The 16,910-nt window shown below is 35.7% G+C and overlaps 1 protein-coding gene across 2 annotated transcripts in view; it reads left to right on the forward strand.

The window, feature by feature from the left end:
- The first annotated feature begins 4,600 nt into the window (after window positions 1–4,600).
- Dysb (dystrobrevin binding protein dysbindin) overlaps window positions 4,601–16,910 on the forward strand; it is a 36,959-nt gene continuing 24,649 nt past the window's right edge. For both annotated transcript variants that reach the window (XR_014440852.1, XM_083113537.1), the window contains exons 1-2: window positions 4,601–4,773; window positions 14,603–14,760. Coding sequence is in view for 1 of the 2 variants with exons in the window: in XM_083113537.1 (XP_082969663.1) it covers window positions 4,718–4,773; window positions 14,603–14,760 (214 nt within the window). In the remaining variant the exon portion in view is untranslated. The remainder of the gene's footprint in view (window positions 4,774–14,602; window positions 14,761–16,910) is intronic.

The following is a 16,910-nucleotide window of genomic DNA, read 5'->3' on the forward strand; positions in this document are numbered from 1 at the left end:
ATTGGTCCGGGTAAAAGAGAACTTCTGGTAACCCTAAAAGACTTGCGTAGCTGCACCGGTTACAGCGAGCCCACATGTGTTTTTCACTCAGGGTGCACACCCCCGACACTAGTGGAGTCACCTGCTGCTACGTCACTTCACTTCCGTCAGGGATCTTCTCCTGAGAGGTCAGCTGTACGCTACAGTGAAGGCTGAGTGAAGGTCACATGCTAGCAGAAAGAGGAGGGGAGAGTGCAATGGATTTGAGTGCTGATTCGGGGCTAATTCCGTTGCGTCGCGTTCAATCTCGCGTGATGTTCTGTAGTGTTTTGGTGGCTTTCATTCGCTATGTTTGAGTGAGTTTGGCAGGATTGATGTTCGAAAACAAATTGATGAAGGACATAGGCTGTCAATTACAAGACACAATGAATTTGTCCGAAAAAATAGGCATATATTAAATAGAATTATCGATTGCTTAAAATTCTGTGGTCGACATGAACTTCCTCTAGGAGGACATAATGAAAAAGAACAATCTTTAAACAGAGGCATCTTCCCAGATTTATTATCCCTTCATAGAAGAGGGAAAACTAAAGAGGGAACTTCGTGTTCTTTATTGTAGTGAAGAGTTGAAAAACATAAACTCTAGCAGTAGATTGCATTCATTTTTTATTTAAAATTATTTAGAGGGTACCTTTTCAGAAACAGTGAAAATGACAAACTATGGTTGCGTTCCGAAAGTCTTAACGAAACGAACGCATTCAACGAAAATAACTGGGCTCGTGAATCTGGTGAAACCAGTTATTTTACGGACTTATGGGACACTCTAGGCGATAGCGCAGGCGCAGCGTTTTGTTTAGAGAAAGTTTCCGCATGGCGTCAGCGGAAGGAATGTCCTTATGGCAAAAATAAACTCTATTATGGCCACTGTTACTCATTTTAATCACATTCTAAGAACGGTCAAGGCATACTTATCTTGTGCATGTTGCTTCATATCGCTATCTGTTAAAATTATAATACATTTTCCGAACTAAAGTAAGAATCACGAACCTTCCGACCCTCTGTAAACAACCGTCTCACTTCAAGTAACGTATCACTCCGCGCCAGCTGTTCGTGAATGGTGCTCACTCGCAACCTTTAATTTTACGTAACATGGAAGAACGTATTCTTATTTTAACTGATAATCTACACATTGAAGTATAATAAATTTTCTACAAGTGATTAAATACGTGTTCTTTTTCAAGAATGAACATATTTTTCTACGCCAAAAGTTCAATTTATCTGACACTGGGTTAACAGATCCCCCTTCCCCCCTCCTCTCTCAGTAAGACAGCGTCAAAGTTATACAAGAGAGAGAGAGATTCGTTTCAGTAAATTCAAGCCTTTTGGTTTTATTGCTTCCTCTTCCACCAAATTATTGCACAACATTGTTGACATGTAGAGTATTGTTTTCTCCTTTGTGCAACAAATATACCGCCAGTTTGAGCAGAAGCTAAACAAAGATAAGCCGGGGAATAAAAAAACATTGTTTATCTTTCTTTCGGTTTCTCGTGCAGTAGAAAACAAGACGACGATAATAAGCACATTATTTACGCACGTCTCATGCAAGTAATGTATTTTCTTACCTTGATTCAGCAGTTCCTTTTTGAACTTGAGGCATTTTCGGTGCTAGACATCATCCTGTCAGACTACGGTCTGTCAAATTTACTTCCCAAAAAGGAACTCAACGTGGCACAAAAGGCGATTTAACGTCGACTGCTAAAATTGGGGAGATCGTCATCAATCATCACTATCAACATCTTCCCCACAGTGGACAGGACGGTTCACTGATTGAAAGAATACGAAAGCACCTCGCGTTGTATTGAGCTTATCTCAAAATCGGTGTACTTGTTTATACGAGCAACAACGTGTTGTTTTTCGCGGGACTCGCAACTTGACCGGTCGTTTTACTTTCATTCACCACACCGAAAACACAAAGACGGAGACACACAATTACACTTGGACACCAACTTCACTGCTTGCTCAGGATAGCACCGACACAACCTGCTTCTTGCCACTTTTCAAACGGCTGTATTTCCGAACGACTCTGAAAACACGGGAGACCTTCCTGCTCGCATGGAAGTCGTCATGTTCGAAACTGGCGCTATTTTCTCCCTGTTCACGTGATCGATTGTAATTTATACAATAACCATGTATTATTATCATAAACAGAAACCTTTAATGAAAATATATTTTAAAATGTATAATCCAATGTAATTTACACGCTTTTCTTCCATTAGCGTACTTTCATAGAACGGACTACATGATGCGGAAGAAATCCGTTATTAGGCTGTTGCCAACCTCAATACTTCTCACTAAGTCAAGTACAGAAACGGAAGTGGTATGTCGAATGTGGCATATGACAGTGTGATTTCACGTTGTCAGTGACGATCCTCCGGAGATGGGGGAGGGGGTGGAACGCAGGAGTCGATCTATAATCCAGAGGTGTTCATTATCCGGATGGTGACATCCTCACACTCCGGAATACTTTTGCGGGTGAAGGAGGGCAGGCCGTAGGGTGAGGGAGGTTGATTTAAAATGAACACCTCTCCACAAGAGAGAAGAAAAATGTGACAATATTTAAAAAATCAGACCCAAATATGCATTTTATTTTATATGTAGCGTACAATAAAATGTGACTGCCTCAAAATATTTCTGTATTCTACAGCCTTCTTTCCCCACTTTTATGCTTCTCTAAGTTGCCGTGTTAGTTTCCCTTGGTGTCTTTGCTGCATAATCCAGCATTTTTGAACGGGATGAAAAGGACATACGAGTGTGTTTTTGGATGAAGTAACTTTAGAGATGATGAAGTACACTCTGGAAGGTACTGGAATGTGTGACATTGAGGTGTAGATCGACCACGTTGTGACACACACATTTGTCATTAGTTGGGAGACGATGAGGGATAGGTGATATTTGAATTCCAAATTAGTTAGCCGCCCCGGTGACGGAGTGGTTAGCACATCACGATACGACGCCAGGGGTCCCGGATTCGAATCGTGGCCTAGGCATGGATGTTTGTGAATGTCCATTCATCGATTTCATCATATCATCATCATTCATCCCCATCTTCGCAAATTAGCCATAAGTTTCACAAGAGGGGAAGTAAAATAAAGCATATCAATCAAACGAAATGAGTTATTTCCATTATTTTTATCTAATTAATAATTATTAATTTAGTCAATCAAATCATGTGTATTAGCTTACTTTCATTATCTATAATAATAGATCATAACACTTTCAAACATCAAATATATTTAATGAAGAAACCCCGGTTTCAAAACTTAATTTATCTCAATGTGTCACATTTTTCTAGCAAGTTTTTTTTTTTTAGTAAAAGATGAGAGAAAATTAATCCTTTGGTACGAACCGTCTTACTCCTGGGGGGTAAAATGTAAATTTTGTATTTGATTTTTTTAATTAGCGTTGCTTTTCTTCCACTTTTGGCTAATCCCGACGATGAGAATGAGCGATCGCCAGATGAAATTGATGAAGGGACACTCACAAATAACACCCATGCCGGGATTCGAGCCAGGGAACTTCGGTGATGAGTCTGAAAGTCGGCCACCAAGCAAGATGTACATTTTTTTTTTTGCATACATTCAATAACTTTCAACACGTCATCAGTGATACGCTGCTTATTCCGCATCTGTTGACAAATGGAATGTTTTTACACCTTGTAGGCTATGTGGATGATTTTTTTTTCATAAGTTTGCAACACTGTTAGGGTACACGTGCTTTTGTTTACAGAAGGTCTTAACTCTTAAGTTCTATGATTCTCACTTTAGTGCAGTTTGAATCCATCAGCACGCGCTTTGTCTGCAAGGAGCAAAGAGAATGGCAAGGAGCAGACGATTTTCACGGAACAAACCAGCATTCTGGTCCGTGCGTTTGGTGAATCTCGTTCTTGCACGAAACGCACGGAATGCGACTTTGGGGACAGCATAATGAAACTCACGAAACGCACGGAAGCACTTATGGAACGGTCAGTTACCATAACTCGACTTTCGGAACGGGCCCATAGCATAGAGGAGTCCCCCATAGTTTTAATAACTCCAGTGGCAACAGCTGAATCTGAACGATGTTTCAGCACATTGAAACGTATTAAAACCTGCTTAAGAAATGCAATGGGACAAGACAGACCAAATGCCTTGGCACTTGCTTACAATAGAGATAGAATACATTTCAAACACAGGGCTTCAACGAAAAAGAAATAACAAAATTTGCTGAGTAGAACAGGAGTCAACGTTCGTAGAAAGGTATGTTTCACAACAATACCTGTTTCTTTTGTAATCATGTGAATTGTCATTATATTTTAAATTCTTAAAAAAAATAAGTCCAGTTTTGTAGTTTAGAAGAAGATAAATACCCGTTTTTTTTTGTAATTCATGTAATTTGTCATTACATTTTAAATTCTTTCAAAAAAGTAAGTCCAGTTTTGTAGTCTAGAAGAAAGAAATACCTATTTTTTGTAATTCATGTGAATTGTCATTGTATTTTAAATTCTTTAAAAAATAAACCCCGGCCACCTGATGCGGGTCAATATGCTACACCCGTCATGTGTTGAGTAGAGTTGTGTCAAATATTCCATGATTGAGCCTTAGTTTCACTTTCTGCTAGACATCTGGTTCGATTTTACGCATACGATTAATTCGATTGAGTTTGTTATGTGTGTTTTGGTACGAAAATAATAATAAAAAAAATGTTTGATAGCCTCCGGGATAGAATTCAAACTGTACAAGAAGGAATAACTGCAAGGTGAGTAACGTGAAGGTAATTGACATTAAAAGTGGATTTTGTTTAGTAACTACGCAGAGTAGTTTATTGGCTTAGCCGTGGTATTTCCATTTTTGAGAAATCTTGGAAGACCTCTTATATAAAATCTACGTATGTAAGCGTTAATACTAAAGGCCCCAGTACTTTTTTATGTCTTTTTAGTGGACTTAAAACAGCAAGTCAATCAATCAAAACAATCAAAAAACTATCTGCCGCACCCCCCTCCCAGGCTAAAAGTTGCAACAAAAATGCAAGAGTGGTGGTACAGAAATCAAGAGAAATTCCTCTTGGCCATTCTTCAGATATCACTGTGATTACTCCCTATAAAAAATTCTGGAAGTGCATCATTTGCAAGAACTTTTGTGTAAAAATAACTAGTAAATTGACAGCTTGGTTATCATGTAGCACAAACCAATCTCATGTCACTGACTAATGGCATTAGTTGAGAAATCGAACCAATATATCCTGTTTGTTCATTTCATGTATCCTCTGGTCTTATAGTGTTAACTTTTTCCCACATTTACCAATAAAACATAAAATTGCTGACCAAGGGAAAATTTGTTGCATAAAAGAATCTAACCTAACCCTCTAACATGGTCTTCTTCAGACGATGATTCCCAGTAAAATAGAAAAATAAATTTATTGTGAATCTTTGTCTGAAGAGGCAAGATGTTATTTATTTTTATTCCATAACATTCAATAACTTTCAACAGGTCATCAGTGATATACTGCTTATTCCGCATTGGTTGACAAATGGAATGTTTTTACACCTTGTAGGCTATGTGGATTATTTTTTTTCATAAGTTTGCAACACTGTTAGGGTACACGTGCTTTTGTTTACAGAAGGTCTTATGTTCTATGATTCTCACTTTAGTTGGTGATTGAAGATGCCAAGTGCATTAAATTGAAAAGGTGTGTTTGTTCGCAACTTTCACATTACAAACTTTAGATTTTCTGTTCAAATTAGTCTAGAACGAGGTCTAGAGCTTTCTATGTTTCTGAATTGTTAAAAGTTGAATTTTGTACCCCCTCCAAAACTTTGAGTCATATTAACAGTAATTGTGCAGGAATTTCATATCAAAAAAGTAGGTTACAGAAGTTGTTGCACTCATGAATTTGAACTGCATTTTTGGTTTATGAGATGAACAATTTATGTAGGATAAGGTGGGGTAAGTGGATCACTCACATTGTATTTTCCCCAAATGTTTCATTGTGAAATGTGGCATGCTACATCTACATTATGGTACTATTTTAATTGTCAGAAGTTGCAACAGATTTTTTTTTAACAAATCTGAAAAAAGTAATAGGAGCATAATTCATTCTTTGACATTAATTTTTTTTACAGAAATCAATGTCTAGTACTCAAAAATGGTTTACATATTTATAAAGAACATACTGCAGAGCATGTATTAAGAAGGTCATGAAATCTGTGATGTTAGTAATGTTTGATAGGAGACGGGATGGTCCTCTTGCCCCAGGAATGGGGCAAGAGTAACTAAGAGTCTATGGTGATGTAGACATTGAAATTGTATTTGGTTTGTTTTGCTAGTTATAGGCTAATAATTTAATTTTTTATATTACATAGAGTGACATTTTTTTTCTAGTTTTAAAATGCTACATTTAGTCCATTTTTATCATAAACATTAGTTGCTTGTTATATTTACTTTATGTTTCTCCATTTGGCATATTGCCGACTGAATACTATTTTGTCATCTTGTCCATCTGCACTAACTAACTCTTCAAGAGAGCTGATGAAGTTCGACTTATGTTGATATGGAATACATTACATGATTTACGCAAACATTTTATTATTCCCACCACACACATATATTTTAAAATTTTCATCCCTGTACTTCGAATAGTAATTCCATATATTCTCATATCCAAACCTACACACCTATACACTATTCCTTTCTTCTAAATTTGTATAACTCTCAAACTTTCTTTATTTCATTGCTACTATACAACACTCATGTAAATTCATCACATTTTCCTTAGATGTAGCTTTTTTATATTTTTTACTACATAGGGCATCAAGTCATTATTTGTATTAATATTGTTCAAAATGAAATGTTATATGGCTTAATTGTAACCCTATTGAGATAATAAATAATAATAATAATAATTCATACCACATTATATTCATTCATTCATTCCTTTATTTGGAACCTAACAGCTTTTATGCCATTTTTTTGTCCATAACAATACACATATAAAATGTACACAATTGTTTCACATTAAAATTATCAGGTCCTTCCCCCCTATTTTACAGATATTAGATTTTTTTTTCTTTTTAAAAAAAGAACACTTTGCCTTTTACAATTGTATGTTACACTTCCTTAAAAATGATAACAAACTAACCAATCCGCACATCTGGATTAACAACTAAACTTAACAAATTTGTTGGAAACTGAACCTTTAGATTATTTAAAGTTTTATACAAGATATTTCTCTCTCTATTATATTTTGAGCATTCCAGTATTATATGTTGTGCATCTGCACTTTCCCAGCCACATTCACATTTCTTATTGTTCGTTATTCCAATTTTGGATAAATGTTGCCTAGTACACAAATGGCCTGTTCTCTATTAATTAATACAATTACATTTCTTGTAGCACTTACATGATGAAACCATGGTTTTTTTCTGTTTTGAATTCAGCAAATGTTCTGTATGATTCTCCAACTGTTGTAAGTTCATTTCGACACCAATCAAACCATCCATTCAAAATTTTCTTCTTTACTCTAGGGAGAAGATCCGAATAGTATAATGATAAGTTCGTAATATTTGGAAGACGCACTGCTTTCTTTGCACATTCATCTACATGAGAATTTCCTGTAATATTGCTATGAGCTTTAACCCAAGAAAACTCAATGGTTTTTCCAGATTTTTGTATTGATTGAACTAATTGTATGCAATTTATAATATAAGGGGATAATTTGTAAAGACTCTTGTAAGAAGATTTAAGAGCCTGTAATACATTTTGCGAGTCAGTAAGTATTAAGAACTTTCGTAAATTTAATTTTTGGACATATATTAAAGCTTGGTAATTTTCGTAAGATTCTGCTGTAAATATTGAACAGTCTTGTGGAAGCCGAAATAATAGATCTGTTTTATGTTGTGGATCGTACACTGCACATCCAACTCCTGACTCACTTTTAGATCCATCTGTGTATATGAAATAAAAACTTGGCCATTGAGTAAAATATTCCGATATGTGCGAATAACGAGGGAAATGAATATTATCCAGACTGTTGAGGATAATCTAATGAAAAAACAGGCCGTGAACGCATCTGTAGAACATCCTGGTATTCTTGACAAAACGAATTATACAATTCTATCCACATAGCAGCTTTTCTGTTTGTTATTTTTCTTGTTTCATGTGAGTGTATCATATTTGTTAGTACATTGTTGAAAGGGTGCTCACAATATGATTTCACTTTGAAGAGCATATTTGCTGCTAACATCTTCTGTCTACATCAAATGGAACATTCACCCACTTCCATGTATACTACTACATTTGGAGTGCTGTTCATAACGCCTAAACATCGTCTCAAGAATTTCCTTTGTATGACATCAATGGAATTCAATTTTCCTTCTGTCAAGTTACACATTGCCAATAGAGAATAATCTATCATAAGCCGAAAATAATTCTTGTAAAATAAAAGCATAACTCGAGGATGACATCCCCACTGAGTATTTGCTATTGCTTTGAACAATTTAAACACTTTTTCTGATTTGACTTGCTTTAATTTGGTCCTTCCAAGTTAGTTTTTCATCCAAGATGAGACCTAAATATTTTACTCTTGATGTAATGGGAATTCTTGTTTTTCGAGACATTGAGTGAACTATTGGAGGTGTTCCCTTTTTACTAAAAATTGTAATATTAGATTTTTCCATTGAAGTCGAGAGTTTTTTACTTCCAAGCCACTTTTGCACTTCCAATATTTGTTCCTCTAAAACAGGAAAATCCGTATGAATTTGTGTCGTGGACATATAGATACAGATATCATCTGCATGTTGAAGATAATTGACTGTTGGAATTAATTTCCTTTTCATCCCAATCATATATATGTTGAATAACAAAGGACTTAAAGGATTTCCTTGAGGTAACCCTTTGCAGGCTGAATACGGTCCTCTACTTTCACTGAAAAAGTGGAACTATACAGATCTCTTACTCAGTAACTTCCATAATATCAAAACATAGTTGTGAGGTATTTTTAGCTGTTGTATTGTTTGGATTAGGATATTAATATCTACATTATCATAAGCTGCACTTACATCTAAGAATGCAGCTAATACAATTCTGTTTCTTTTCAGTGAGTCAAAAATATACGAGGAAAGAGTGATTAATCCGTCTTGGCATCCTAATCCCTTTCGAAATCCTATTTGTTCGAACTGAAATATGTTTTGGCTTTCTAAAAACCTTTCTATTTTTTTTTGTATCAGTTTCTCAAATATCTTTCCTATAACTGACATCAAAGCTATAGGTCTATATGATTTACCTACTTCAGGGTCCTTGCCTGTTTTTAAAATTGGAATACTCAACTGTTTGGACCAATCTTCTGGTACTTTTCCATTATTTAAGAATTTATTAAAAATTCTGCACATCGCCGTTAACGCTACATCTGGATTAATCTGATTAATCACCTATTAAGTAATTCCATCCATCCTTGGAGCAGATTCTTTACTGTTGCATTTGATTTCATAGATTTCCTCTTTTGAAATTGGAGTTGCAAAACCTTTCGCCGAACGTAGTTTTGATGTGTAACTACATAATTCATTTGGTATTTCAATTACTCCGTCTGGCACTGTAGGTATGAGTTTCTGAATAAATTCAGTCTTCCAATGTGATTTCAAAGGGACTACATTTGCTGCACGAGGATTTTTGAGCGACCTAAACTTTTTCCACACATATACTAATTTCATGCCTGGGTGTAAATTTTCACAAAATAATTTCCATGATTTTCTTTTTGCATTTATGCATAATCTCTTTGATTTGGCCACAGAGCGTCTAAATGCTATCCAGTTCTCCGGATTTGGTTGACGTGAGTATATTCTTGCTAATTCGACTCTATGTAGTTTTGCTTCAGCACACTCTTCTGTCCACCAGTATATCTTTGGGAAGTGTTGCTGACTACTTTTTATCACCCTGGGACAGCTCAAGTCCATCGCAGCTGAAATGATTTTTACAAACTCCTCATATGTAATATTATCAGGTTTTAATCCATCATTCTCTGAGAAATAAATATTTAAAAGTTTAGTATAATTAGACCAATTAGCTTACTCTACTTACTTTACGAATAGTTAATATTCTTTCGTTTTTTGCATGGCAATAAGCCAGATAAAAATAACATGGATAATGATCGCTTGTTCTCAAGTCCATATCGGCCTCCCATGTAAAGTCTGCACAATACTTTTCTGAATTAATGTTAAGTCTATAGATGATGGATTACTTCCAGTTCTAGGCATATGAGTAGGTGAACCATCATTTATTATAGTTAACTGCTCTGCCTCTATCCATTCAACAACAGTTCGACCCAACTTATCTGCTGCCTGTCGACCCCACAGTGGGTAGTGGCAATTGAAATCTCCAGTTATGATTAATGGAGTCTTGAATAAACTAATCATAGACCTTAAATGCTTCACTGCAATTTTTTGCGATGTATAGGAAAATGGTATATAGATCGAGATAACGGTAAATATTTTATTCAAAATTTGCACTTGTATTCCCACTACTTCCACCCGATATTCTCGAAGAATCACTAAATTGGGATTAAATGATACGGGTTTGAATGCCAGACTTTCATGTACAAATATACCCACTCCTTTTCCGCCTTTTTGATTATTAAGTACTGCGTGATAATTTTTTATTTCACTTGAAACTCTTCCATCCCCCCATACGTCACACACACATAATGAGAGGATGATGCTCTTCTATCAGTTTCATGAGTTCAAGTTTTCTTGAAGGAAACAAGCATACATTCCATTGCACAAACAAAAACATATTTTGCATGTGATAACTTACTGATTATTATATTTAATGTTGAGCATCTTCATATGATTCAAGCTCTTCAATTACTGTGAAGTAATATTTGCACAATCAACTAGAATATTTTTAATTCTCTGAAGATTATCATTCACAGTTATGTTCGACGTTAGTTTCGCCATAACTTGTAATAAACTAATCATTATTTGCTTTTGAGATTCATATTGTGGGATGCTAGTCCGTAATTTTCGTTTTTCCGTTGTTGTCACTGACGTTGGAGTGCTTTGGGAATTTAGTGAAATATAATCTGGTCTTTCTTGTTCGTTTTGGGTTTGTCACACGACTTTAGATTTTGCATACCTTTATTTATCATAACTTCTTTACTTTTAAATATCTTCCCAAGTCTTCGATCAGCATAATTATTGTTCATGTTGTAAAGTTGAGGTTGAGAAGATTTCCAAGAATATAAGTTCTTGATGTCCCTGATTCCTCATCTCTTAGAGTGGCCTGTACCTCATATCTGTTACCTGTTGTAATTGCTGAATTTGGAGCTTGTACAAAGAAAGACTCTGCTTTAGTTGATTTTAACACTGGGAAATCTTGTAGTATGTTTGCATAAGAATAATCGTCTCTTTTGGTCATAAATGAACTACTAGAACTAACTTTTCTCTTTGCTTCTTGATATGAACAACCCTCATATGCTATCACCTTCTGAATTTCTCTCTCCTCTTCCCACTTACTGCACGACCTCTCAGTTGCAATATGATTTCCTGAGCAATTTATGCATTTAGATGCTGCAGCACATATATCATCATGTTCATAATCACCGCACCTTGGACATATCGCTTTGAACTTACAAACATCCTTTGTATGAGAGAAACTGAAACAATTCCTGCACTGCATCACAGATTTTATTTTAGGTTGTACCTGAAATATGTTACTGAGTAGCTTTACATGCGAGGGCAACCTTTGTGATTGAAACGTTAAGCGGATCAATTTGGTCGGTTTAAACACAAATTCCCCATTTTCTTGATAAATCTTCTTCTTCATTCTTTCCATTTTGATTATTGGAATATTTCTCTCAGCCTCTGCTTCATCTTGTACTTCTTCTGAATTTATATGTAATGGTAACCCATATATTAATCCCACTCTTCGGGATTTTGACATTTACCTTATACCTCTTCTGAAACTCTTTGTTCAAGTAAAAGTCATTTGCATCATTGGATGTTAAAAAGTAAACCTTTGCACGATTAGGACCCGATGCCTTAACATAATTTACCTTAATTCTAGCTTCTCTTGAGTGACTACCTAACATAATAGCACTAAAGCTACCAACATTGTGTTCCACGCCTTCAACAAGAACAATGTATGGGCCATCGTGCCCAGGATAGTATAAGTTATTTTTATTTATATTATCCTTTGATTGCATTGTACGCTCTAATACGTTTGCTTTGAAAATTTTTGGTGTGTTCTGACTTTTTGGTTGCTTAGCAACCGATTCAACATCCGTATTTTCTCCGTCTTTATTTGAAGACTTATCCTTTTTTACTTCCACTATTTCATTCATCTCCATTTGGACGTCCTCTCTGTTTTGATTAATAATTTCCTCGCTAGACATTTCCCTCACTTGACTGAAATTTGTTGAATTTCTTACAATCAGGAAACTTTATCTGGATGGCCCAGAGCCTTCCATGCTATCTAGATTTTAACACTGATTTATCTTCTAAATCACAAGATTATTTAATATTAACTTACGTTTCAATAAATTTACTGTCTTGTAATGACACAGAACACTTTTACAATAAAAACGATGATTAAATCCACAATTTAAGCTTGAATTTGTCTGTAACTATATATTATGCAACTAGCTAATATTTCACTACAGACTATTCTCCTACCACATGATATTCAGATACATGGCTTCAGAATGTGGCACATTGACATGTGCAGAACATGATAATGTCATTAACTTATTTCAGATGTAAAGTGGAGATATGGCAAAGCAGCATTTAGCCAGTTATATACTTGACATAACATTGATATGATCCATATTTTTGTGCCGTCACAACTTTAAAATATGTCACTAATATATGAAAGAAAGCTTAATTTTTGTGTTATTAGGATTGCACCTTGTTTGTAATGTATATATTTTGTTTAATATTTATTGTACTTTATGCTCTATTATGAGTAGTTCAATGTATCTTTATATTTGCGAGAGTGCACTATGTGAATTTGTATGTCTAAACATGTGTAGATGTCAGTTTTGTTGGTAGCATCTTTTTGTAGATAGTAAGTGATTCATCTGTATTTGAATCTGTGTTCTTGAAATAGTATGAAAACGAGGTATCGCTTAAGAAATAACACACATTCGCCACAGACCGTGGAAGATTTTTAACTTAAAAATAACTCCTCGGTGTTGTGTATACATCTTGGTATGTAGTTCAGGCCGCAAGCTAAGCCTATGTGACCATAGGTATGCCGATGGCCATGCATTGATGCTATGCACAATACTCCAATCATTCAACGTTAAGAAATAAAGCTAGCCTAAGGATTAATTTGGAATAAAAGGCTAAAGAGCAAACATTGGCTCAGTTATTATTGCATATCTCTTGGTGTGGTAGTTCGGGATGCAAGCTAAACCTATGTGACCATAGGCATGCCGATAGCCACGCATTGGGTTTATGCATTTTAGTTGAGTCAAGTCATCGTCAAAGCAAAATTCTCCCCTTTGTACTAATCCTGTTTGCATTATAATCGCAATAAATAAAGAATAAATCCTTTCGTTTTGTCTACTGCAATAATGAGGTTTTAATCCTCTGTGCTGTGAAGCATCCTCTTTGCCTAACACTATCCCTGTACCTGAGAGCAGTTTGTGTATTTTGCCGAGTTTCATCGTACAGAATTGCACAAGCTGCATTTTAAACAAAGGGCTGAATTATTTGTAAAAAGTGACTGGCAACAGTGTGATCAGATTATGCCTGCACAGTATCATCAACTGGTCTATTGGCGATCCAGCAATCATATTTTCTATAGTCATACACAATACCGCCAGTTGAGAAGTACAGTCTGTGATTTGATTTCATAATGCAAAGGTCACAATACAGTCGGAAATCACTGAGAATTTTGTGAAGTGTGTGGTCCGAGTGGAATGTGTGGAGGAAGAGTACAGAGTCATGCGTTCACATCCAGCAAAAGCAAGAAAGTTCAAGCAAATGGAATTTGCTTGAAAAGACATGGCAGTTGTTTCCTGGGACCAACAAGGTGTGCTTTTGATTGATTTGATGGAGCCGGAAAAAAACAATCACATCACAGACGTGCCGTACAAAACAGACGACGTGGAACATGGAGCTCAGGAACTGTTCTTATCCATGACCTGGACCACACACTGTTGCCCTCACCGTCCTGGTGATTCAGAGGTTTGGATGGGAACTTTTTGATCACTCCTTGTATAGTCTAGACTTTGCACCTAGACACTATTGGCTTGCATCTCAAGGATTTGAAGAAACTGGGTGTTGAAAATGGCAGTGCTGAATTGACCGAACTCCAACGTGGTTAACTTCTATGCAGAGGGTGTAAAGAAGCATGTTCCACATTAGCAAAAGTGCAAAAGTGATATGATGTACATGTTTGTAACCAATAATAGAGTGTTGCTACACTTCTTTTCTGGTTCGATATAATTGATTGGCCTCTTTTTTTTTTTTTTTTTTTTAAAGCATCTTGTATTATGGTCACTAATATTTCATCTGTATTTGTACCATGCTGTCATTTAAATATCCTTCATATCTTTTTTCATATTTTTAGTAATGGCATTATTTTGTGTTTAGTTTTAGGGGCTTATCGGTCAATGATGTTCCAAGACGCTCCAGATTTCAGAGTGGCAAAGTGAATTATAATGCTGGAGCAGACTTGTTGCACAAATTCCAATCAGAATGGAAAGAACTCCATCAGCTTGCTGAAGAAAATGCAAATAAAGCAGAGGCAAGTGTTGTTAATGTAATTGTTAGTGTATGGAATCTTAGTACCTGTATTTACTGCTTCGTGTGTCCTACCAAGATATTGAGCTCCCACAGAGCCTAATTGTTACCACTAGGGTGTGTTTGAGATATTTTTTTTTGGTCAAGAAGGGAATATTTTTACATTCTGATTTTCGGAATGGGAAAAAAATGGCAATTTCCCAACCAAATAAGAATTTTTTTGAAACTGGAAATGTTCAAAATTTCCTGACGCTGTGAAAATCTCAAATTCTACATGCCTTTTTTTTTTTTTTTAATTCATTTCTGGAATAAACACTAACACTTTCTGAGAGGTTTCAGACGTTTACAATGCAGAAAACATCGAGAATTAACCACTTTTAAACATAACCATTTGGAATTTCCCGACTGTTCAGGATCGCACCATGCCTTGTTAGCACTCTCACCTTTGATGTGAGTGGTCTCTGGTTCTATTTCTGGTGGCAGCTCTAAATTTTCAGTGTTGACCTAGCATTGTGAGGACAACTGGGGAGCTATTTGAACATAACAGTAGTGGACCCTGAGTCCTGGTCTGGGCATAAATGTCCTGCACATAGTCTTCATTAGACATGGTGCATGCATATGACAAACTATGAACAAGGTTCACACACACCTGTAAAATGCAAAGAACCTGGAAATCTAAGGGAACTTGATAAAATTTAAAATATCTGGTAAAATAGTCTTATTTGATCACGGAGTCCGAATGAAGCACATGCGGACACTAGAATATGCTCCTGCTTCCTTGGAATAATTATTACATCTAATAAGTACTATTAATTACAACTTCAAATACTTTTTTTGCCTTTCAGATTGATTTTATGTGTCCATTAGTAAACTTCTGTTTGTCAAATTAGTTCTATATATATATATATGATGTGTCCAGAAGTTTATTTTGTGCAGTGTAATACAGTTTGAATACCCACACAAGATCCTGTAATCTTAGTCCTTAAGTATTTGCACGATGATGTCATTTTTATTCTTCAATTGGTTTTGTTTTTGGTATCAGAAAGTGACCTGATATGCATTTTTTGCTAATACCAATAAATTACTGATCAAAAGTTTACTGATACAAATAACCGATGTTCCACTAATCCATTATAAAACTGGGAGTGTTCCTTGGGAGACATGAATGGTTCTCTCACATCCTTAATTAATGTATGTGACCAGGTGATTGTAATGCTTTTGAAAAATATACAGGGGATGCCAAAAAAATGTGTACATACTTTGAATTACTATGTTAAGATACAGTTCGTTTTCAAAATTTAAAAAAAACCTACAGACATGAATAATTTCCCCTTGTCAATATCTGTTTTCAAACTGATGACCGTTCTGTTCCAGGCACTGCTGGAAACGCAAAGAAATGGAATCGCCAACATCAAGAATTATTTCGTTCGGAATTTTTACGTTTTCTCGTTTAATCGCTGCCTTCAATTGGTCATCTTTTGTCTGTTTTCAGAGGCAGAGAGTATTCTTCTGCAGCCCTTCCTCCAATCCATCCATCTGTGTGGCATATCTTGCCAAGTATCACTCACAAAACAGCACATTCAAAGTTTAGTTTGAGCTCACCAATTATTTCAAATTGATTAAACATAAAATGGTCAGAGAATTATGTAAGTTATCAACTTTTAAAGTGTGTATATATTTTTTTGGCACCCCCGTATACTGTGTATTTAGACATTTACTTTATAAAAACCATGACGCATGAATTAATTGTAGTGGAGACTGGCCTCCAAAGCTGGAGAGCAGCGATGATGGAATTCAGTTTGCTGACCTCAGGTCACCCAATGGAAAGCTCCTTGGCATGCCCAGAACCCTAGAGGGCTGTCAGAGTTTAATATATCTACTGTACTTTGTATTATAAAACATATATTGTACTGATGAATAAGTGGTACTACTTTACTATAGGGGTGACACCTATAAATCATTTATTTTGCACTTTTTTACATTGCTAACATACTATTCTGCATTGCAGAAAATTTCTTTAGGTGAAATAATGAATTTCTAACGAAAATAATGTCTATTTCTTACATTTACGAGTACTTACTGTTGATGGTTATTTCGATTCTGTAACACACATTATGGCGATAGCGTACTGGTTCATCATGCATTGTGTGAGTGTTTT

This window comes from Lepisma saccharinum, chromosome 27 (genome assembly GCF_977018435.1).
Source record: "Lepisma saccharinum chromosome 27, izLepSacc3.1, whole genome shotgun sequence".
Classification (NCBI taxonomy): domain Eukaryota; kingdom Metazoa; phylum Arthropoda; class Insecta; order Zygentoma; family Lepismatidae; genus Lepisma; species Lepisma saccharinum.